The 25574-nt window shown below is 31.7% G+C and overlaps 3 protein-coding genes across 5 annotated transcripts; all 3 read left to right on the top strand.

Moving 5' to 3' along the window:
* Positions 1-522: 522 nt before the first annotated feature.
* On the top strand, positions 523-2910 carry LOC126758655 (argininosuccinate synthase). Its single transcript, XM_050473008.1, has 2 exons — positions 523-1000; positions 1704-2910. Exons 1-2 carry the CDS (start codon positions 587-589, stop codon positions 2532-2534), a joined length of 1245 nt encoding a protein of 414 aa, XP_050328965.1. The 5' UTR covers positions 523-586; the 3' UTR covers positions 2535-2910.
* Positions 2911-2952: 42 nt separating this feature from the next.
* On the top strand, positions 2953-4528 carry LOC126758654 (uncharacterized). The gene is made up of 3 exons (XM_050473007.1): positions 2953-3377; positions 3432-3763; positions 3818-4528. Exons 1-3 carry the CDS (start codon positions 2953-2955, stop codon positions 4408-4410), a joined length of 1350 nt encoding a protein of 449 aa, XP_050328964.1. The 3' UTR covers positions 4411-4528.
* A 455-nt stretch (positions 4529-4983) lies between these two features.
* Positions 4984-25123, top strand: LOC126760135 (protein ROP). Of its 3 annotated transcripts, none has more exons than XM_050475568.1 (10): positions 4984-5178; positions 6987-7163; positions 7236-7391; positions 9469-9572; positions 15820-16339; positions 16421-16542; positions 16739-16852; positions 16926-17093; positions 17275-17459; positions 17912-25123. In XM_050475568.1, the coding sequence occupies exons 1-10, from the start codon at positions 5151-5153 to the stop codon at positions 18132-18134; spliced, it is 1797 nt and encodes a 598-aa protein (XP_050331525.1). In that variant the 5' UTR covers positions 4984-5150; the 3' UTR covers positions 18135-25123. The 3 variants fall into 3 exon arrangements, with proteins under 3 accessions (XP_050331525.1, XP_050331524.1, XP_050331526.1); XM_050475567.1 differs by lacking the exon at positions 9469-9572 and adding an exon at positions 7489-7598; XM_050475569.1 differs by lacking the exons at positions 4984-5178; positions 9469-9572 and adding exons at positions 6584-6800; positions 7489-7598.
* Positions 25124-25574: the final 451 nt, after the last annotated feature.

Below are 25574 nucleotides of genomic sequence, written 5' to 3'. Positions count from 1 at the left end.
CACTTCTGTTGTGCTCGAGATTGTCAAGTTTTTTTTCTACTTTTGACGCATTTTCGAAAGAAGTTCGAAAAATGTACCTACATACATACTATATGAAATATTCCTTATTTATTAGCACTTTGGGGGCTGGGACTGTACATATTTATGATATACATACTACAGATTTGCGATAAGCCAGAGCGTACCGCTGTCTAGTGGCATACATGGGTCTCTGACAATAAAAACACGAACCGAGGCACGAATGTTACCGAAAGTAAATTATACATATACATAGTATATTTGGTTTTTCATAAGTTTTATAGCATCCCTCAAATGACGAGACAAATAAACTGAATTTGTCTTATCAGTCGCACATTTAACAGCTTTCGGCTGCATAAAATAGAGTATCTTGAAGAGCTTTTTGATTACAACCACTTGAGAACACCAATTTTTACTCTGCTTATCAGCGGCAAGCGCACGAGCTTATCGAGATAGCGTTTAATAGCACTTATAATAAGAAAGCAGCTTCCTTCGAGCATCGAATCGGTACAAATATACACGTAATGCAAGCGTAGAAAAGTTAGTCTCATTCGAACACTTGAGCGCAATGGTTGAGAAAGTAATTTTGGCTTATTCCGGCGGTCTGGACACCAGCTGTATCCTGAAATGGCTTTTGGACAAAGGTTATGAGGTGATCTGCTTGATGGCCGATGTCGGCCAGAAGGAGGACTTTACGGCGGCACGTCAGAAGGCGCTAAACATCGGTGCCACCGAGGTGATCGTCACCGATGTGAAGGAAAAATTCGTGGAACACTACATTTGGCCAGCCATACAAATGGGTTTGATCTACGAGGAACGCTATCTGTTGGGTACTTCTTTAGCGCGCCCTTGTATCTCCGTTGCACTCGTAGAGGCGGCCAAGAAGTATGGTGCCAAATATTTAGCGCACGGCGCCACAGGCAAGGGAAACGATCAAGTGCGTTTCGAATTGAACGCGTACGCGTTGCTGCCACATATTAAGGTGAGATATTCGGAGTTCGTGATAATTTTTGAAAAAAAAAACACACGCGAACAATCCAGAATCGTAGTCATGTCCGTGAATATAATACTTTTGTCCTCGAAATCGAACGGTAATTGTTTGGATTTGTAGTGATCTCCAAGATTTTACTCCTCACGTCAAAGTAACCGCGATAATACCAATCGAATTCATGCGTCTCGCGTTCAAATGTTACATCATTAAAAACAACTAGCGTCCAGACCTGTCAGCTGACTATGCTAACTGTATCCCTTCAGGCAGAAAGCTTCAAAACACATTAGCTCTGAAGCTTCCGATTCGTGCTTAATAGATCTAACTTATCTATAGGAATTATGAAAGAGCACAAGCGTCGGAACTCCTATTCGTTTGATCTACGCAAAACGTTAAAATTCTTAGCAGTTCGTCTTCGTTATCAGCGCCTCAAAGCGGTACTTATCTGCGAGTAAACTTCTTGGTCATTGCCAAGCACTAATCTAATATTCACTTTATTTGATTAGTCCATGCAAGGTTATCACGGCCGTAGGCATACACTCAGGTCAAACGCGCATTAAATTATTTTGCAATATGTTCGGACCCGATAATTTGTCATAATTCGGTTAATGGATTGTGTTATATGCTTGTAACGGCTTATACGTTACCCTTTTCTTTGAAGATTTTTTTTATATCAACGTCAAATAATTTCTTACAGATTATCGCACCATGGCGTGATGAGGAGTTCTGCAATCGCTTCCAAGGACGCTTGGATCTTATCGAGTATGCGAAAAAACACGGCATACCAGTTAGCGCCAAACCGGCTGCTCCATGGAGCACAGATGCCAACATCCTTCACATCAGCTATGAGTCGGGCGTTTTGGAAGATCCCTTCCACGTCGCACCCGAATCTTTGTATGAAATGACTGTTGATCCCATCACAAAGGCACCAAAGACACCCAAACGTGTTTCAGTACATTTCGCAAGCGGCTTACCCACTACTGTGGTCGACCAATCCACGGGCAAGGAATACACAAAACCTTTTGAAATACTGCAATTCTTGAATGAAGTAGGAGGTGCTTATGGTATTGGTCGCATCGATATTGTTGAGAATCGTTTTGTGGGACTTAAATCGCGCGGTGTCTACGAAACACCTGGCGGCAATATACTTTTCACTGCCCATCAGGATTTGGAAGTGTTCTGCTTAGATCGCGAGGTGTTGCGCACGAAGCAAGTTTTGCGCAATCGCATGGCCGATTATGTATACAATGGCTTCTGGTTCAGTCCGGAGGCGCAATATGCACGTCGTTGCATCGAAATATCCCAGGAGCATGTAAGCGGTGAAGTTATTGTTGAATTAGCACCAGGTTATGCGCGTGCTATTGCTCGTAAATCGGCCAAAGCGTCGGGAGGTTTGTACAATGAGGAGCTGGTCTCCATGGATGTACATGGAGGATATGTGGCAAATGATGCGAGCGGTTTCATTGCTATCAACTCGGTGCGCATTCGAGAGCATGTGCGCGCTTTTGGTGATTACGAGCAACACTGAAATTTATGGGATCTTAGTGAAGGATTGATTAATGAAAGTGAACGTGATTTTTTTAATAAAGATTAAAATATAAACAAACTAGAAATGCCATATTCGGGATTAAACTCAGCTGAGTCGAACTAAAGACGCTAATTTGTAAGAAAAGTGTATCCGAAAGAAATTATGAAAATTACTTCGGTCGTTGTTGTAGCTTCACGTCTGAGAGCTCAGTTATGCTGAGATTTTTTTTTTTACATAGTAAAGTAAAAGTCGAAAATTTCTTCCTTGAAGAAAAGTATGTATTTGAGTCCGGGCATGGCAACTCTGTTCTTACGTTACGTTAAACACGTAGTCATCTGTTAATTGACATATGTAAATAAACAAAACATTTCTTAAAGCCGGTCAGTGGACAATTATTTTGCACAATAAATTAAGGAAAATGTTAGAGGAACATCATGCTGTAGGCAGCTTGTTATTTATGTACATTTGCGCATTGTATAGACGTTTAAAACGTGATCCGCCGGTAGAACTAGATGAGGAAAAAAGCATTGAGCCAGCAATAAATTTCGAGAAGTTTGAGAAACGTCCAGGAAATTTTGAGTCGTCAGAAATTCTTTCAGATGAGGAAAAAAGCATTGAGCCTGCAATAAACTTTGAGACTTATAGTAAGTTTAAAAAACGTCCTGGAAGTTTTGAGACGTTGTTTCTACCAATGAAAGAACAAAACAGTTTAGAGTTTTTCAAAAATACGTGCATGAATGCTGCCATGTTTGATTCACTTGTTTCTATGATAAAAGTAGAATTGGTGCGCTCCAAAATACCAAAAGAAATCACCGTTGAAGAACGGCTTGCTATGACACTAACGTAGGTAAACATATATTCTTTAAATGATAATCATATAATTAATTTTAAGCGCAGTTTTTTAGCAAAAGGAGTTTCTTGTAATTATATAACTCGTGTCCATAAACTAGACTGGGTAGAACTGGTACGAACAATTCTATTGGAGACTTGTGAAGCTTTATGGAAAGTACTACAACCAATTTATTTTGCCAAGCCAACTGAGGCAAAGTACAGGGAATTGGCAAAAGGTTTTTTGGAAAAGTGGCACTTACCTTACTGTGTTGGGGCAGTCACAAACGAAGAAATTATACTCTCTCATTCCATTAGAAAAACAGAAATTAATCATATTATACTAATGGCCACCTGTGATTCGAATTATAAACTTACATCAGTTAGTATTGGAAAAAATGGTGAGTTTGGTATTTTTTTAACGGTTCCGTTATGAATATAAGTTTCTCGTTCAGGACAATTTTCTAAATCGTCTTACGGTCACGCTCTGTTAGGAAATATCTTAGCGCTGCCCGGTACAGGACAACTCACTGAAGTCATTCCGTCATTTCCACATTATTTTGCAGGCGATTATTCTTTTCCTTTACTCAATAATGTTATGCGTCCTTTTCCTGGCTTGGAGCTAAGTAAGCGACGACAAATTTTCAACTATCGTTTATCTCGTGGTCATCAGGTTATTGAGAATACTTTGGGTATTATTGCAGCGCGTTGGCATATATTTAAAAAACCAATAACAGCGAAATCAACTGAATGTAAAAAGTTCGTATTGGCAGTTTGCGCTCTACACAATTTTATTATGTCAAATGATCATGATCACATATATTGTCCAGAAAAGTATGCAGATTGGGAGGATGAAAATCATATCATTAAAAAGGGCGATTGGAGAAAAAATTTTGAAAATAGAAATCCGGCAATAAGTCATTCGAAATGTTTCATTCAAAAATCAAGTCCAACTGCTTTTAAACAAAGGGAAGATTTAGCTAAATATTTTGAAAACAATGGAGCCGTAGAATTTCAAGATGAAGCCATATGCGCTATTCGTTCTTAAAATAAGTACTTCTTAGATGAAATGTGCATATTTTTGTTATTGTGTAAGATGATAATTCTATAAACTTCTGTCACATGTAACAAAAAGAAATAACAATACTTAAGCGAACAATATCTTATCCATAATTTGTTCATATTAAGATACTTATAAACTGGTGTTTCGAATATAGTAATACAAGAGCGACGTTAGCGTCTAAATACCTACACTACTTGCTGCGCGTGGCTTTTGGTTGCTTACACTAGCAACTGTTTACCCAATTCTTTGCTGTCTTGCGTTTATTTTGTTGTTGTCACGCGCAAGGCTAAAAGTGTTCGATCAGCATAATGGCCGGATGCATTTAATGCGGTATTTTGAGTTTATTATTATTTTTTACGCGCCGTCAGCGAATTCGGTGCAAGTGATATTTTTGCCGGATGTTGGTTACCCTGTGCTTATTTTAAACAACCTTAACAATATAAGATTTCGACAACCATCACCCTGTTTTCAAATATTGTGGCACTACGTTGCCCTGTTTTCAGGTATACGGCGAAAAGAAGTGCCTGCTTCAACCGATTATTTGTATCGACTTCATTACTCATCGCTACGCATACATTGCAGCAAAATTTAGTGAACTTCTGCTGTGACTTGTAGTGAATTGGAAAATTATTATCATCGGAAGAAAAGTGTAGAATTTATTCAGTAATTTGTGTGCGGGTGCAAGACGGAACCATAACGCGGATAAGGAAAAAGCATCGTAAAAAATGGCGTTGAAAGTGCTGGTTGGGCAAAGTAAGTGAAATGCAAAAAGAATTAACTATTTAGTTAAAATAACCTTCATACATACAGTTATGTGAATACATCTAAAAAGTGTTTTGTAGTGACCGATTAACGATAAGATTATGTACTGAAATTCATATAAATTCATTCAATTATCTTACAAATTTTATTTAGTCCACCCATTTATAATAAAAATTATGATCTATTGCAAAAGAATTTCCGCAGCCTCGTTAAGCAATTATCGATTTTCCCCCGTTTAGTATGCCCCCGGTGCGACCTTTTTCTTGCGCAGCTCCACTTGGTTGCGCTCAGCTGGAATTGCATATCCGTACATACCAACACAATTTAATTGTGTAGTTTTCTATCGCCAACAATATGAAGGCTGTGTTTTTGCTGCAAACGTTGCATACTGTGTATAATGTAGGTCGTTTTCTGTTGGTCTTATCAGCATTTATCCAAACACCCACTACCAACGCCCACTTATCAGCCATGCCGCATTCATAGTGCTGTGAAAAATATAGGATTTTCCATTAGCGTGCGCGTAAATCTATCAAATGTATGCAACGAAATGTCAATTAAAGAAATGTATAAATATATTTGTTTGGTACATTGTGACGTCATTGGCCGAAATCAGCTTTGTACACACAATTGCATTATATAGTATTTTTGAATTGGGTACTTATGCATACACAAATGCATATGAGCTTACAGCGAAAAGTTTTATTTCGTTTATTTTATACACATACATAACTTTTGCTTATATTATTTAGCGCTAATTGTTTTTAGTCGTGTTATTGTTTTTTTTTTACTGTGTGTTTGTTTTCATTAGCCATTCACAGGTTGCAAAATGACTCATTATATGCTGGCATATGTACCTGCTGATGCCATATATGAATATAATTGTGTATATTTAACAAATATTGTTTTACTAACACCGGAAATTTCTTTGATTAAAAGGAAATTAATTTATACCCTTTCAATTCGATATGGTATCATTAATCCACATACTATATAATAAATACATTCAAAATGTTGCCGGCACCCCAAGCATACAATCATATGTATTTTATATTAATTTAATAAAGAGTCGTGAGTAATCATGTAATAAAACACGAAATATGTACATTGTGAGTTCCAACTATTGTGATGCACGATTTCCAATACAATCAATGCTGGCAACAGATCAAAAGTTTGTAAAACATGCCTTATAATGGAAAATCAATGTCTGGATCATGGCCAAGAAAACGCACATCGAATCAATTATATAGTACTTAAAACGTCAGTCTTTCCATACCGTCTGTTCAACCACGCATTAAAAGAGCAAAATCCATTTAGTTGCTGGAAAAGTGTGCGACTACGGACTTGCAATTCTATTTTTAGTCATGTGAAATAGAACTTTAGTGGTTTGGTGCGTGTGTTTGGGTTACCAAGGAATGGGAAGATTTGCATTTGCAATGTTTTTACTTAAATAAAATGAAACATTCAAGCTTTTCCGAAAATGATTGGCTATTTTTTTAAAACTATAGTCACTCCAAATCATCATCACTCCAAAAACCTGTTAAATTGTGAATCACAGTATACATATATGTACTACATAAATAAATGACGGCTCTTTCCTGCATTCGCTAATACGAGTATGTATGTACATACATATGTGTAAAAGATGATTATTTGTATGATTAATTTCTAGATAGCTTACATTTTATGTGTATTATATAAATAAGGTGTAAAGAATTATTGATTTTCAATAATAATTGCCAACAAACTAAAATAACGGTAAATTCGTATGTACTAATATATTTTTCTACCGATTGAAACAGAGATTATGAATGAGGTGGTGAAGTATAAGCCTCCACCACCAAAGAAGGCTGGAGCTGTAGCTGCTGCAAAAGCCCCAGGTGGCATGGAATGGCGTGTGTTGGTGGTCGATAAGTTGGGTATGCGTATGGTGTCTGCATGCACTAAAATGCATGAAATAAGCGCCGAGGGTATTACCTGTAAGTAAAATATACCATAATTATCAATGCACAGTTATACTTATATTTTATTATTCCTTATTTTATTCACAGTGGTGGAGGATATCAACAAAAAGCGTGAACCGCTTCCAACCATGGATGCCATCTACTTGATTACGCCGTCGGATGAGTCGGTGCGCGCATTAATACGCGATTTCGAGAATCCGGCTAGACCAATGTATCGTTATGCGCACGTCTTCTTCACTGAGGGTATGTAGTGTTTAAAGATAATTATTTTATTTCATATTTGAATTTGATAATTTATTTTATTATAATTTCCCTTTAAAAAAAACTCAAAATTTTGCAGCAATACCTGAAGACATATTCCATATGTTGCAAATACGCAGCGACATTACGCGCAAATATATACGCACATGCAAAGAAATAAATATTGCATTTTTAGCCTATGAAGACAAGGTAGAGCAATAAGTTAAACAAAAATTTATATGTGTACAAAAGGCAATTTCGAAATTATTTATTAAACTGCCTACTAATTAACACTAATTAACCAAATGCTGCTTTTGGGGACATGGCATGTCTTAACAAGCTGCAACTTAGCAGCGTTTCCCTAATACTAAATGAGTCCTTTGTGAAATCACACAAAAACCACTTTGTGAAATATAATATTACCTTTGCAACGATTTGTGGTGCGACCAGAGTTCTTATGTCCTGTAAATATTTTGAATTTGTCTGACATTTCAATATTTCATACGGTTTCGGTCATATATTGCGTACTCTATGAATTAAATGCAATTCATTTGAACATACTAACTGAATGTCTGAAATCCTCTTTAAAATATCAATAATCTATTTCTCTCTAAATATGTGCATACGTACATACCTAAATATCTACTGTCTTCAAGTGTATTGCTCTACAATTACAACTATTTTACATATTTTTATATACATATGTACATATATTAAGAAATATTAAGTGCATTTTTACAGCAAAACTGGGTAAGCGAGTGACGCTAGTTTTTTCGTTCTTTACATTTTTCGCAAAAATATATAAGTCCTTTTTTTGGTTCGTAAATAAGAAATTTAGCTGTTGATTAAGAAAATTTGAGAATTAAAAAAAAAAATAACGGAAAAAGATTATGTTATAATTGAAAGTTATGTTTATAAAGATAATATTAAAAATATTTTCAAGATCCTTTAATTTTGAACTTGAAAATGTCGCGTCTGCACTTTTTCCATATAAAATTTTATTATAGCATTTATTTTTAAATATAACAGTAAAATAATTTTTTTTCGAATATAGCAACGACAAACTTTCAACTTAACTGCTAATCAACAGCTGAGATTCCAAATAATATGTATTTTGATTTTAATATAAAAATTGCATACATACATACATATACACAATACATGCATTGTATATGTGTGTTTATAAATTTTAGATATGTATACAATTTTTAAATTAAAATTATTATTTGATATAAAACATACATATTTATATAAATTTTATTGATAATATCATTTAGAATATCTTTTTAATAAAATATAGTACACTATAACTATTTCATATTCTTAATAATTTTTATTAATTTAAATATCTAAAGTTTTAACTATTTATTTATAATATATGGTTATTTTTATAATTTTATTAACTATTTAAAATTTTTATATAAAATAATTGAATAAACAATTTTTGAACAGTAGTTTCTGATAGTATATTGACACAAAATTTATTTAATTATTTTTATTTAAATGTTTTTCGTTATTAGATAATTTCTTAATTTTTGGAGTTTTAAATATACACATTTTTTATTTAAAAAAAATATATTTTGATTTTTTTGTACGTACATATGTATGTACATACATACATATATACGATTTTTTTCTTATTTAAAATAGTAAATATTAATTTAAGCTAATTAAACTACTAGCGGAGATCAAGTGTGTCCAACCCCCACTGGCTGGCGGCATGCTGCTGCTTACTCTGCTTAAAACCCAGTTACAAAACCCTCTAAATTGTATTATTATTTATATGTATGTATGGCAGAATGTATGTATCTGCATAAAAAAGAGAAAAACAATGATTTATGTTAAAAAAAAAATATTTTCGTAGACCAACAGACATATGTATGCATAGATCAATATGTTAGGCGTCATTTGCGTACTATTAATTACATGCTCACCCAACATACATATTCACATCAATACATGCCACTTAAACTGCATACGTATACAAGTACATCTTTGTATATTTGTATATGTATGTAATCATTATCATTTGTTTTATCGTTTATCATTTCTTTGTATGATTACATTTATATATTTATAGTTTGCCCGGAGGAATTATTTAACGATTTGTGTAAATCGTGCGCTGCAAGAAAGATCAAAACTCTAAAGGAGATAAATATTGCATTTCTACCATACGAATGCCAGGTGCGAAAAAAACGAAATTTTCGAAAATCAAAAATATTATGTATATCAATACTACGAAAGTATAACTAAATTGTGTGCAAGCATTCGGCAATTGTGTATTTTTTTTTTCAAGTAAAAATATGTATTTTATCAAACAAATGAATTTTACACGCCTCTTCAACGCGCTCTTCTTACTTTTTCAACACACGCACACGCTCTAAATAGTACTTATTAAATCCTTGAAAAAGTTTGTATGTTTGTACAGAAATGTGTCGACAGCCATAACGAGGAGGCGGCACATCCGGTAATGTCAGCTTCAATTTTTTTTTCGTAACTTTTTATATAAAGCGCGAAAACTAAAATCCTACTCAAGTCCGTCCGTTTATCTTATCGTCTAAGAATTTTTGGTTGCCTTTTAAGCTGACCGATCAAAATAAGTATAAATATTTTTTAAACACTTTTATGCTATAAGAAATGCATATGTCTTACATACGTATTTTAGCGTCGGTAAATTCGAAATTAACTTTTTTTCTTGTTTTTAGAACTATCTGTGGTGTATTTCGTTAGATTACAACAAAAAATAAAATAATTCACAGTTCAAATCGGTACCAACTAAATATGTATTCAGTTATTGGTTCAATTCGGATTCTTATTGTTGTAACTAATTACATAATTACGCCCTTCAGACGTTGCACTAAATTCAAAACGAAAAAAAACTTCACCATGCATTAACTAGTGCCTTTTTCCGGAGATCTAACCTCATTTGGAGAGATCTACTGCGGAATTCAGACTTATAACAACAAATTTTGTACCACTAAGCGGTCCTCAGTAAATTCGAAAACATCAGCTGTTTTGTATATGTCATAACTGTACATATCTGAGTGATGACAGAATTCTTTCATGAAAATGAGCTATTTGTCAATTTATTGTTTACAAAATTTACCGATTTGACGACTACTCTCTTGAATTGAATAATTCCTAATGAAATCAGCAATGAAAGCTTCTAAAAAAAAAACGAGCTCTTAGCGTGTATTTGAAAGGATTATATTTATTTCCATTTCTGCAGCGCTGCATTGCTGTGTATGCCCCTCCTCCTTAAACGCAGTCGTTGTACTTTATTCACTGTTTGCCACAGTTTACGCGCGCTCTTTCCTTTCTCTCTTTCTCCACTCTCCCTTTCTTTGTCTCTGTTTTATTATATCTCTGAATGTTGTAAATAACTAAGTAAAAAATTGTTGTGTATTTTATATTTGTAAATTACTTGGTAAATTCAAAACTAGAAGTTGAAAAACGCAAAGTGGTAAAGAATATGATAAGAATTTATTATATAACCTCAAAACTTGCCACCTTACGTTTTTTTCGCTTCTCCACTTTTTTTTATTGTAACTAAAGATGAGATGCATATTGCAAGCACTACACTGGCGCAAAAAAAAATTTAATTTTTTTTTAATGAAAATGCAACCTATTGAAATTGCCACAGTTAAAGTGTCCGTCAGCAAGTTTTGCCTGCCACTTTAGCTGTTTGCGCAATGCAATTAAATAAAGAAACGAAACAACGAAATATCTCCTTAAGTTTTGTTTAACTTGTTTTGTAGTGTTCAATTTAATGTATGTAAATTGTATACAGAAAAGCAAATCGTTTACGAGCGGCGCCTCCAATGTCGGTGCTTACGTCTATAACTACGTCTATGTTGTTTTTTTACTTTATTGATTTCTTTCTACTAACCAAACACTTGGAATGAAAGAATGTCAAGCCAAAAAAAAACAATAACAACAACAAATACTATATGCCAAATTACACGCCCAACACACAGCACTTGCCGCATGCCACATGCAACACAAGAAAAAAAAAACAACACAAAAAAGCAAATACTAGTGCAAAATGTTGGCAACAAAATAAGAACAAGCATATTGTTGCATACAAAATGCTTGTTAGCAGATAAATGCGAAATTGTTGAGCAAATTGTGTAAATTTACAAAACTAGTTTATTCGTATTTGGTAGAAATTTTTATTTTTTGAATAGTGGTATTTAAAAAAATATTTTTTTTTTGGTAGTATTTAAGATTTAAATATTTTATTAGTACATTTTGTGTGCTAATATTGTATTCCAGCTATCTGCACTTTATATATAGTTAGTTTATTTGTTGTTGTCTTTATTACTAACTCAAGCGTATATAAATTTACAAAACAATTTGCCAATTTCGCATTTATTCGCAATTTTGTTTGCTGTAATTTGACATGTAACTCACGGGCTTTAGAAAAACTCACAAATGAAACAATGAGATGGGACTGCGGAAAGTTCGCAGTTCGCTTTTGACTTAAATTAAGGAAAGAGTTATTGTTTGGAAGTATACACTTTCAGTTAAAACAGAAAAATTAAAAATCTATATTTTAGGTTTGATAGAGCGCAAATTTTATGACATTTGATGTTTTAAGGCTATTCGAGGTGGGGAAAAAAGTCCACGATATTTGTTATTTGACTTCAAAGTCCTTTGAAAAGCAAGAAGGAGATATATATCTGGTATCCAAAATATGTATAATACATATGTACATATCCTATGGAGGTGTTAGAATGCAATCCTAAATATTTCAGAGGTGAATTTTTTGGTTAAAAAAGGGATCCTTTAACTAAAATTTTTCTTAAAATTCAACTTACGAAATGCTTGGTTAATTAGATTTGCATTTTTAAGCAATATTCTTGAGAAAAAAGAAATCATAGTAGCCTAAACTAACTTTGATTTAAAAAAATAACTTTTTGGTAAAAAAAAGTTATTTATGTAAAAAAAAGTTTATACACGATATTCAGCTGTTATCTTTCTTTAGCCGACACCTCTACCCCGTGTTTTGAAAATTTCAGAACCTCATAAACACACGATCTAATGCATGGATGTGTAACTGCTCTCTTTCTTATCGTAAGATTTTACCACTGACTTTAACAAAATCCATTACGAGGTTTCTATAAAGCGAACTTTAAGCAGTCTCTACGTAATTATAAAATAAATACATTTTTTGTTTGCCAATTTCCCACATCCCTATGAATCAACGCACTTCTTGTATGGTGTAATTTCAACATCCCAATAATTTTGCTTTCCACATAAACACACCACATATTCATAATAGTTTAAATGTTCTTGCATGTAATAAGATATAATATCAGATAATATTTTTTTTTATAATAATAACATTTTTTTTTGCTGATTCATATTTATATGTTTTATTATAATCGTAATTGTGTTATTTTCTTTTTTATTTTTGGTTTTGAATATTATAATTATATAATTCTGTAATCTTATTTTCCATACTTCAAATTATCTTCATAGAATTTTTATAAAAAAATAATGAATTTAAATACTTTTCAGAACAGTAAAAAATTTATTTAAATTAATTCGTTCAGTCCAAAAGTATACATTGTGACAAAAAAGAAGCCGGGAATTGTAAAGAAAACGCTAAATGTTTAATTATTCATCAATATTTATTTCGTCGCCTTCAAAGTCATCCTCACCAGATGTAAAGCACTCAAGCCAACGATTTTTCTAGTCCTCGAAACATTTTTCATAAGCACTTTTTGGGATGGCCTTTAGTTGCTTCAGCGAATTTAGTTTTATCTCTTCATTCGACGGAAAACGGTTTTCACGGAGCAGCAATTTCAGTTTAGGGAACAAGAAAAAATCACGCGGCGCCAAATCTGGTGAATACGATATTGTTGATCGATGGTATTCATTGCGTTTTTGGCTTTATATTCGGTCATAATCTTGGCTCGAAGCGAAACTGCGTTATTATCGTGTAAAATCCATGAATTGTTCTTCCACAATTTCGTTTGTTTTCGACGGATGTTATCACGCAAACGCCTCAATGCAGCCAAATAGAACTCATTGACCGTCTGTTTCATCGGAACAAATTCATAATGCACCAAACCACGAATATCGAATTGAACTGTTTTGTCATGGTTTTTTTTGTTTCGGCTAGTTTTTTTCCCCTCCACTCCGCTGATTGTTGACTGGTTTGCATGTCAAACTCATAAATTCATGTCTCACCGGCAGTAATAACGCTCTCCAAGAATGTAGGATCGGAATTCGCACGATCAAGCATGTCCAAAGAGAACTGTTTGCTATACTCTTTTTAAAAAAAATTCAGTTTTTTAGAGACGAGTCGAGCAAGAACGCATTTCATTTCTAAAATATCCACCAAAATCATTCGGCCGGTCTCACAAGAGATGTCGAACATTATTGCCATATCTTTAACACTTGCCTGACGATTTTCAAGCACCATATCCTTCACTTAATAGATAATTAAATAGTCCATATAACTTAGCAAAATACATTTTTTTGAAATATCATTTACCAGGGGAATTTAATTACCATTTCCGGGTGCTTTTTTGTCACAATGTGTATTTAAAACCGACATAACTGTACTATTAGTGTCAGCTTACGAAATATTTCTTTGATGTTAATTGAATATTTAAGCATTGGGTCTTAAGAGCAGATCAATATGAAAAATATATATATTCTCTGCTAAGTAAATCGAGTCTTGCTGGGGCTCTAAATAAAAAATTTGGAATTACCACTCCTAAAAAGCCAATACAGGGTCCGGCACTCGAAGTGTAACCACTTAAAAAAGCCATAAATTCGGCTTGGGAAACTATTTTTATTTATTTTAAAGTACAAAATGTGTGAAAATAATCATAAATTCAGGACCAATTCACTTTTGCTCGATATGACCACCTTTTGCCTTAACTATGGCCTTGTGACTTGCCGGTATTTTGGCCCACTCACGGACAATGGCTTTCTTCAGCATCTCGAGACTGGTGTATTTTTTTTATTTCGGAGCTTGCTCTCCACAATGGCCCAGAGAGAATAATTCATTGGACTCGCATCTGGTGAATTCAAGAGCCATTGTATGGTCGTAATGAAGTTGGGAACGTTGTTTTTCAGCCACTCTTGGTTCACTCGCGCTTTGTGAGACGGTGCTGAGTCTTGTTGAAACGTCCATGGTTTGCGATCGAAATGTTTGTTTGCCCACAGCTTCAAAGCAGCCTCCAGAACACTTTCCCGATAATATGTCGCATTTACTTTGACACCAGGCTCGATGAAAACAATTGGAGAGCGCCCATCTGCGGTGACAGCGGCCCAAACCATTATTTGTGGCGGATGCTGCCTCCTGGTGGCCAACCGATGACTTAGATTCTCGTATGAACTGTCGGTCAAGTAAACCCTATAGTTTTGAGAGTTTACGAATTGCTCAATTGGAAAAATTGTTTCTTCAGAAAACACAATGATCGGTCAAATTCGGCCAAACGAAGCAACTGTTTCATTGTAACGAGTGATGGTGCGATAAACAAAAACTTTATTCACATTAAGGTATTTGAGCTCACGAACAATTGCTGGCTAGCAATATAAAGCAATCACACTATTACGTTTGAATTTCATCGCTGAACACTTTTTTTGCGTTCACTTTTGGCAAAACGCTTTTATACACTTGTGAACAATACTCCGAACTGTCATTCAGCAAATTTATAAACAGCTGATTCCAGTGCGATAGCTGCGCGAACGGTCTGAAGTTGGTTACACTTCGAGTGCCGGACCCTGTAGATCCAAAGAAGATTTCATGAAAACTCTTTATTCATCAGAAATGTGCTATAAGTTAAACATACGCATTTAACATAAAAATATATTAAGCGCTATTATTTATTAAAAATTATACATTTGTATGCAAAAAAAAACATTAATGGTGAGTCTCGCACAATAATTGGGAATTGAAGTATTAAGAACATACTTCTTACGCGATGTAAACTTGCTAAAAACTTAATTTTTATTTTCAAGCGCTATTATTATGGTTTATTAAATTTTTTTTCTCATCTCTTATCTTTATTTTTTCCAAGCATTGTATATAAATTCATGGATTTGCAAAAACAAAAACAAAATATTTATGTAGTTTCGTCAAATGTTCTTTGTGCTTAATAAGCTTGCTTGTTCTTGTTATTATACTTCCCGTTACATGTTAACTGCTAGAATGTAACTAACGCTTAGTCCGGAAAGTCTATAAAAATATTGCCGCTTTGTACAAATTTTGTAAACTTATTTTAAATATCTTTTAAAAAAGGAAATTTTCTATATATTAATTACTATACATTATTTTTATTTTATCCATAAACAAAAACAAAAACATAAACTTTCGACTGAACCACTTCTCCCCCACATCAAATGCTTCGCACCATCGCTTTCGCCCACTCTATCTTCCAATCGTCTGTCGTGGCTATCGCTCCCTCAGGTCTACTCGCTCGATTCGCCAGACACCTTTCAGTGTCTGTATTCGCCAGCGTTTGCTTCGATACGCGCCAAGCACATCGATCGCATCGCCGAGCAAATCGCGACTTTGTGTGCCACACTCGGCGAGTATCCGATGGTGCGATATCGCACTGACTGGGATCGCAACATAGATTTGGCTGCTGCGGTGCAGCAGAAGTTGGACGCCTATAAGGCGGATGAGCCCACAATGGGTGAGGGTCCGGAGAAGTCACGTTCGCAATTGCTAATATTGGATCGTGGTTTCGATTGTGTCTCGCCATTGTTGCACGAATTAACGCTGCAAGCGATGGCCTACGATCTGTTGCCGATCGTCAACGATGTCTATCGTTATACACCCGGTCCGAATCAACCCGAAAAGGAGGTGCTACTCGATGAGAACGACGACTTGTGGGTGGAATTGCGGCATGAGCATATCGCTGTGGTGTCCACGCAGGTGACACAGAACCTGAAGAAGTTCACCGAATCGAAGCGCATGACATCGAGTAAGTAATGAGTCATTTTTATATATTTAGATTTGTTAAATTTGGTAATCGATTTGTTTATTTTTCGCTTTCATATAAAAGCCGATAAAGCTTCCATGCGCGATTTGTCGCAAATGATCAAGAAAATGCCTCAGTATCAAAAGGAGTTGTCCAAATATTCAACACATTTGCACTTGGCTGAGGATTGCATGAAGACTTATCAGGTAAATATGGATTTTCTAATTATCTATTATTTAACATTTTATTTTGCAAAATATTTAAATTTTTTATTACTAAAAATTTAACAAAAAATCCAAAATTTTTTAAATATGATTAAAATATTTTTTATTATTATTTAAATATGGTTTTATTATTATTTAATATTTTTTACTAAGAATATTTCATCTCACCCCCTTTTAGAGCTACGCCGATAAGTTATGTCGCGTTGAACAGGATCTAGCTATGGGCACCGATGCCGAGGGTGAAAAGATCAAGGATCATATGCGCAATATTGTGCCCATTCTTCTCAATGCGGTATGTTGATGCCAAATTTGTTTTTATACATGTTTTCAAGAAGACTTTCTAAATCAACACTGTTCTGTTGTAGGATGTTTCCAACTTCGATAAAGTACGCATAATCGCGCTCTATGTTATGATCAAGAACGGCATATCTGAGGAAAATCTAACCAAACTCTTCACGCACGCCTCACTCTCGCCGAAAGATCAAGATATGGTGCGCAATTTGAGCTTTTTGGGCGTGAATGTGATTGCCGATGTAAGTTGTAGCATTTGTAGGTTTTTTTATTAGAAATATTTAATTTTTTAATTTTCAACAAAATAATTATTAAAATTTATATATATGTATATATATTTTTTTTAATTTATCTAAGTAATAAATTTATATAAAAAAAAAATATTTTAAATAATTCTGTTATTGCTTTCTCTTCCCACCACAGTCACGCAAGAAAGTCTACAACGTTCCACGCAAAGAGCGTATCACCGAACACACTTATCAAATGTCCCGTTGGACACCAGTCGTGAAGGATATTATGGAGGATTGCATTGAAGATAAGTTGGATCAGCGTCATTTCGCTTTTCTGGCTGGACGTGCGCAGAATACCAACTATCATGCGCCAACAAGGTAAGATTTATCTGAAAAAATATAATATCGTTCGCATTACATAAAATGAGTGTTATCGTGGTTATCGTCAGATCGATCGATCTGAAATTTTGTACATGTTTTTTCGATCAAACTCAAGTCCTTGTATAGAAACTTTTTTATTTGACGAGATATTTTTACGAAATTAGCAAGAATATTTTTCCAAGCTAACGGTACAATCTTCGAACAGATCAAAATCAAAATAAAAATATTTTTCTTCTATAAGAAATGCACCTGTGAAGGGTATTATAACTTCGGTGCAGCCGAAATCAACTTTTTTCCTTGTTTTGTTATAATTATATCTGTTTAACATATGAACGATATTGCTGTAAGGGCAAATCTCCAAATATAAGTCAGAAACAGAATAGTGTTCATGCACGCTACAATTACTAATGAACCTTTATTTATTATTTTTCTATTTCTCCCCACCACAGCGCACGCTATGGCCACTGGCATAAAGACAAGGCACAGACTCAGGTGAAGAATGTACCACGTCTCATTGTATTCATTGTGGGCGGTGTTAGTATGTCCGAGATGCGTTGCGCTTATGAAGTCACCAATGCCGTTAAGAATTGGGAAGTGCTCGTCGGTTCGTCGCATATACTAACGCCCGAAGGTTTCCTTAGCGACTTGGGCAGTCTCTCCAAAGAGGATTAAGCAGCTACAGCGCAGGCTCGATATATAATTAACTAAAAATTTATTAATTTAAAGGTAAAGTTTAATACTTAATTTAAAAGCAAAAACAACTAACACATTTATGTAGTTTAAATATGTGTCCTACTAATTATTGAAATCAGGTATTGAAAGGAAGCGTACTTCAATGTACAAGGTTATGTTTGTAGTTATTAGTTTAACAAATTTAACAAGCGTTGTTGGTATTTTTGTGTATTTGCTTTGTGAAATGTAAAAGAAATATACATAATGGTAATGCAATATTATTGGAAATATGTTGTTATTACAACTTATTGTATTTCTAATGTGTAATTGTTAGCAATATTTCGTTTTGTCTTTAGGTTAACTGTCCGCTAACGTGTTTACATAGGTATTAATAACTGTATTGATGACACTGTAACAACTTGTAAACACGATTACATGGTGTATGCACGTTACAACTTTTGGTTAAAAAAAGAGTTACGCACACACATATCCATACATACTTGTGTGTGCTGTGTTATATACATATATCATATAAATATATAATGAAATGCTAAAAACAACAATATGCGCAAGCATATCAATAAGTTGCAAAGTATTCACGTTGTTTATTGAATTGTATTTATGTCGCATATTTAAATGGAAAAATATAAATATTTTATGCAACTATAATTCCACTTCAGCTTATATATCTTTATATAATACTTTATTAACTACTATTACTTGCAATATTTTGAACAATTTATGCGCTTTTCTTAGTATATACAATATTCAAGAGCAAAAAAGTGTTAAATACATAATAAATGCAAAAGAAAAATTTGCGAAAAATAACTAAACACCGATTTTTAATTTAAAATTTGAATTAGTAATAAAATAACAATAAAAAGAAGAAAGAATTAAATAAAATATTATAAAAACAAATTAAGTGCAAGATCTATATTAATAATGAAAAATATTAAAAAATTTAGTAAAAAATCGAAATAAATTATAAAGAAATAAAAACAAAAATAAAGTAAAAAATTGTAGCATGCGCACAATGCAGTTCATTTTAGCAGAAGTTGTCGGCAAAAATGTGCTGTTAAACAAAATTATATAAGCAAAGAATTTTCAAATACATATATGAAATTTAACATTAAATGCACTTGCAAAGTAACTGTATGCATATTTAGTATAAATAACATTTGATGTAGCAGCAAACAGTCACAAATAACATTTAAAAACACTTATTTAACATAAATAAATTATATATTAAATTATGTATGTATTAAAAAACGGTTTGTTTTCAACCTTATCCATAAAACGCAAGACAAGACGAGTACGAGCAAAAATTAATACAAATTCGATTTTGAAAAAATAAACAAAAAATGTTTGCATACAATTTATTAAACTACAATATTAGCAAGAATATATATGCATTGTTAAACGGACCACACGTGGCCGTTAACGTAACCGTTTATATGCGTAGTAGTAACAGTAGGAATTATTATGCTTACGATGCTTCAATGAAATTTGCAAAATGCATGCAGTGAAAAGTTTTGCGCAGACCAACTACAGTTAAACTTATGCTATTTAACTAAAACACAATTTCAATTATTAACAAATTTTACAGCAACAAAAATATATAATATTTCAAATATTTTTCAACAATAGTTAAAAAAAGGAAAATTACGAGTGCTAAATACTTGAAAGCGTGGAAAACTTAAAGAACTACACTTATTTTGATGTAAAAAGTGCTAAAAGTGTTAGGCATTTGTCAGCAAAGCGGCAAAAAACTTATGAAAAATCAGCAAAACAAAAACAAAAAAGTCAGGTTATGTGAAAAAAACATGGTTATGTGCAACTGAAATACTGCATGAGCTTTAAAATGTAATTTTGACTGTCAACGTGCTTTATTCGCAACTCACTGAACGTCGATACTGTGCTCAATGCAGCATAAAGTAGTAGTTTATGTGCTGCGGAAGCCGTGCTAATAGTGTTTTCTTACCGTGGGTTATAAATTTACTAATTAATTAAACATGTCTACGCGAAAATGCGATTATTTGTTTACAATTTATATATAATATTTTTATATATTATATATTTTCAATTCTAATAAATTTTCCAATATAATTCTTTTTAAAAAAACATTAAAATATTTGAAATAATCTTAATGAATCTTTCTAAAAAATTTTTAAATTTTCAACTAAAATTTATAAAAGTTCAAAAATCTTAAATTTTTAAATAAAATAATTAATTTAAATTTTCATTTTAATTTCAAATAAAATGCATAAAATTCAATTTAGATTAACTTTCTGTTTTTAAATGTTCAAAATTCTCAAATTTTCAAACAAAATGCTTACAATTCAAATTAAGATTAACTTTCTAAAAAATTTTACATTTTTAATTACAATTTTTTACATTTCTAATAAAATTTATAAATGTTCAAATACATTTTTATTTTTTTTTTTAAATAAATTTTTACATTTTTCAAAGAAAATGTTTAATTTTTCAAAAAAACATACAGCTTTGCTGGCAGGCGTGTAACAGCTATTTCCAACTATGACACAAAACTACAAAAACTAACCTAAAATTTTATTATACACTTATTAGGTTTGTTATATAACTCTATTTGCGTCTAAAAAACTATAAAGCATCTATGCATATACATACATACATACATATGTATGAAATGCTGCGTATATGCGCGGCAAGCATACAAACTCTAATGACTATTCATCGCACCACATATATACCTGTGTGATACTTCCAAACAAAACAAAAACAAAAATGTAAACATACTCGTACACCTCTACATACTTACTTTAAATAATTTATAATAAAAGTAGATGAGCAGCGCGTGTAAGCGGGGTAGTTAAAAAAATAAGTAAATAAATAAAAAAGAATGCGTTTACAAAGTTGGCAAAGCAAAAACCAAAACAAAAAAAAATCCATAAGAATGTTCGAAATGCAATACAGTATTTTACAATTTACATAAATATAAAGTAACGAGCTAGTGTATAACGAGCGTACAGCATAAAATAACGAGCAGCAATTTCAATTCTTTATATATACATACTTATATACATATACATATAAATATAAATATAGTTAAATTCAATAAATTTAGCTAATAAGTATGGAAATTATAAAATATACGCTAAAAACTATAATAATAAATAAATAACAAAAATGTGGCAAACGCCTACACCGAATACCCGCTACACCCGGTCCGAGCAACAACAACAGCTGATAGCAGACGCACGCACCCACGCGTGCTGCTGGCTATTGGTGTATTTGCGGCCACTCAAGCGACCAACCAACAACAACAACAACCGGCAAATGATGCTGCAATTTGTCGCATTGGCAAAAACAACAACAATTGCAATGCATAAATTGAGGATCACAGGACAAATTGCAGCGTCTGCAACTATATTGACAGCCTGCAGTGACGTATGCGCGCGTGCACAGGTGCCTTGCTGCTGTTTTGCGCGACGAAGGGTGTCGAGCGCGCGTGTAGTTGTGTTTGCTACGCATATTTCATGTATTTCAGTAGTGAAAAAACTTAAAATATTAATTGTTTATTGCTTGTTATAAAGAAAATATATAATAGACAAAATAAGCTATCGCAATTAAGTGTACTAAAATCAAAACTTAACGAAAGGTGTCGAATTATGTATGCAAGTATCTATTTAGGCTATTAACATATGAAAAAAAAATTGAAATTCAAATGACAAAATTATATAATGAAAATAAAATTACTAAATTATATATTTAAAAAAAAATAAGTTTAATATACATACTGTCGTATATATGTATATACATTGGTATACATATGTTGGCGTATACGTCAAAATTAATAATTAAAAATTAGCAATTAATTAAAAAATCCATTTACACATATGCATAGATGTATGTAAGCACAGGCAACATTAAGTACCAAAAAACAACACATATAAATTAATATTGCAAACATTTATTAACAGCATACATATGTAAACCATATTAATAATTATACAACACATATGTACATTCAACTAATAATTGCAACAAAAAACAATATAGCTAATAACGAACGCATGACAATTTGCAATAACAGCGCTGAACAACAGGCAGCACGCGCCGGCTAACGGAAATGTGACAACAGCCGCATGCAACAACTGAAATGCGCATAACGGTAAACTGCAACTGCAGGTAATTTGATTGATAAAACGGACAAGCTGCAGCGCGGGCGCGTATATCAAACGAATTCGTAATCATTGTAACACCAAAAACAAACAAAAGTCAAAACAATCGCTTAAATATTGAGGAAAACGCCTTGAGTATATGTATACCATACACAGAGTATATATATTTCAACAAACGAGCAATAATATTAGAAAACCATATATATGTATATATATGTACTACATATATGCAATTTTCAATATAAAAAAGCAAACAGTGACAACAACAACAAAAAACAACGTTCAACAAACTCGTAAATAATTCTGTCAATTTTTTTCTTATTACGGCAACACTGCTTACAGTGTGTGCCAATTTTTATAGCGTAAGCAAATTTTATATATTTATGTATGCACGCCCAACGCACGTATGGGGTTTTAAGCAGTCAGCATAGCAATTAAAATATAAACCAAACTAAAAAATAAAATGATGTTTAAAAGAAATTGTAATTAAAAAAATATGAAAATGTAGTGAGCGATTGAAAATTGAACAGAAAAAGGCAAATATCGCAAAAATAATGGTTAACAAGAAAAGAAAGGCGCGCTTGAAATGCGGATAGTTGCATAAAAAGTAAGCAGAATATGTAAAATGTAGCGTGAAAATTGTAAGTAAACAAGATTTTGCAAATTTCATTGAAGTCGAAGTTCGTAAAGGTGCAAGATAAATGCATTATAGTATAATATTAGATTTGGAAAATTTATAATAATTAATAAAAAATTTCAAAAAAATTGTATTAATTAAAAAAATTTCAAATAATTAAAAAATTATAATATATATATAGCAATTTAAAAGAAAATTTAAATAATTAACAAAAATATAATAATTAAAAAATTTATAATGTTTAAAAAATATATATAATAATGAAAAATTGAAATGAGCAAGACAACGCTAATTTTATCGATATTAGAAAATAATATGAACATGTTAACTCCAAATGTATCGATATTAAATAATAATATAAGGAAGGTAACTCTAGAATTGTTTACATATAATAAAAAATAATATTTACAAAAAGTTGTGGCACGCGAAAGTCAGACGTATTTAAGAAGTATTAAAAAGAGAGTTACGCACATTATAACTCTAAACATAATTGAAATGTTTGCTAAATATGTATAGCACTACATGAAACATTTCTTAAATAACAACTAGCGAAAATGTATTACTTTAGTGACAAGTAAAAATCTTTGAAGTGGGAATATTTCGGAACAGTAACAAAGTGGACGAACAAAAACTAATATTTATTAAAAAATATGCGATTTATTGAAAACAAAAACTTTAATTTATTAAAAAAGAACGACAACTTATTAAGAAAAACTACAATTTATTAAGAAAAATCTACAATTTTTTGAAAAAACATTAATTTATTTGAAAGAACTTCAATTTATTTAAAAAATTTTCAATTTATTGAAAAAAATATAATTTATTAAAAACAAACTACAACTTATTAAAAAAAAACTACAATTTTTTAAGAAAAATCTACAATTTATTAAAAAAAAACTATAATTGATTTAAAAGAACGACAACTTATTTAAAAAATCTACAATTTATTGAAAAAAAAACTATTTTATTTAAAAAAGATTACAATTTATTAAAAAACAACCTTGTTCATATTGTACACTTTGTGCAAAATATACTAGCACACATGTATTTATTACAATTTATATAATATACGAAGAAGTTATAAAATATATTTAAAAAAAAGTTATAAAAAATATAAAAAAGTTATGAAATATATAGTATTCAAATTAGTGAAATATATATACAAACACATACATAAATATAATTACTTAAAACATATATAGTATACTTAAAATTACCGTAAAATTAGTGATACATGCGATTTAATTTAACTTATACATAAATTTCAACTTAGTCAACTAATAACTAGTGCAACTTCTAATGATAAATGTTTTTATGGTATGTCATGGAATTTAATTAAACAAATTCAACAACTAAATAAATATAAAATGTTATAAAGCCATTGTGGGTTAGATGAAGTAGCATTAGTATTGTTTGAATTATTTAAATACACACACACAAATGTTATAAAGAACTTTTACGAAATATGCATACACAAATACATCTAACAATACTCATACACACTAAAATATACATATACAAAAAATATATATTCCAAAGAAATGTTTCAATTATAAATTATATGAAATACATGCGTAAATATGTTATTGAAACTTTATAAATTGATCGCTAATACAAAATACAAACAGTAACTATTTAGACACACTCTATATGTATACTATATGATTAAAAATATTAACTAAATTTCCAATATTTATATATAAATTATTATTGTATTTAAGTTTACAGCACGCTAGTTACTTCTGCTGAATGAAGCAAGCTTTAATAAGCTCCTAATTGTTATGCGACATGAATTCAATTACTTTCAAAACATATTTAATAAACAAATATTTAACAAACCCACATACATTGTACAATATTATACGAACCAACTTGAAAAAAACTGCAAAAGCAGAAATTGATATATATATATTATTATTATGTAAGCAATTGCTGGTCTAACTAAAAAATTTCTGGTCCAAAAAGTGAAAAAAATCTTCAAAAGAAAAAGAAAAATAGAAACGTAAATAAATAAGTGCGACAAACTTGTATGTGCATAGGCCAAAAATGGCGCAAAAATTGTGTAAAACCATGTATGCATGTAAATACTGTTGTGCGATTCAATGTAAACCCGGATAACAAATTATTAAAGAAATATCCTTACTTTGAATGGTAGCTACAGATCAATAAAAAAAACACTAGGAAAACGACAAGATTTGTGTTTTCATTAAAAACACAACTCTGGTGATACGAATAATGTAAAAACGCATTAAAAATGAAGAAAAATGTTTTAATAGATATTATTTACGAAAAATTTATGCAAATCTGAATTTTTTGCATTATAAAATATTTTTTTTTATAAAATAATATTGGCAACAAACATTTAAAACATTTTTGTATTTAAAACTAACGTAAAAATTATGCTTACTTCATTTAAAATATCAATATTTAAAAATTTACGTGAAACTATTTTTTTTAATCCGTAAACTATCAAAATTTAAAAAATTTACTTTAAAATTATTATTTTTTATTGAAAAGTACCGTAAAAACAATTTTCAATTCATTTTAAAAAAATAGTATTGCAAAATTTGCAAAGAAATCTCCAATTTTGCTTATAAAATCATTTTCTATTTATAAATAACGTAAAAATTACTTTGTAAATCA

The sequence above is a fragment of the Bactrocera neohumeralis genome, chromosome 5 (genome assembly GCF_024586455.1).
Source record: "Bactrocera neohumeralis isolate Rockhampton chromosome 5, APGP_CSIRO_Bneo_wtdbg2-racon-allhic-juicebox.fasta_v2, whole genome shotgun sequence".
In the NCBI taxonomy this organism is placed as follows: domain Eukaryota; kingdom Metazoa; phylum Arthropoda; class Insecta; order Diptera; family Tephritidae; genus Bactrocera; species Bactrocera neohumeralis.
This window is presented reverse-complemented; position numbering and strand designations above follow the sequence as displayed.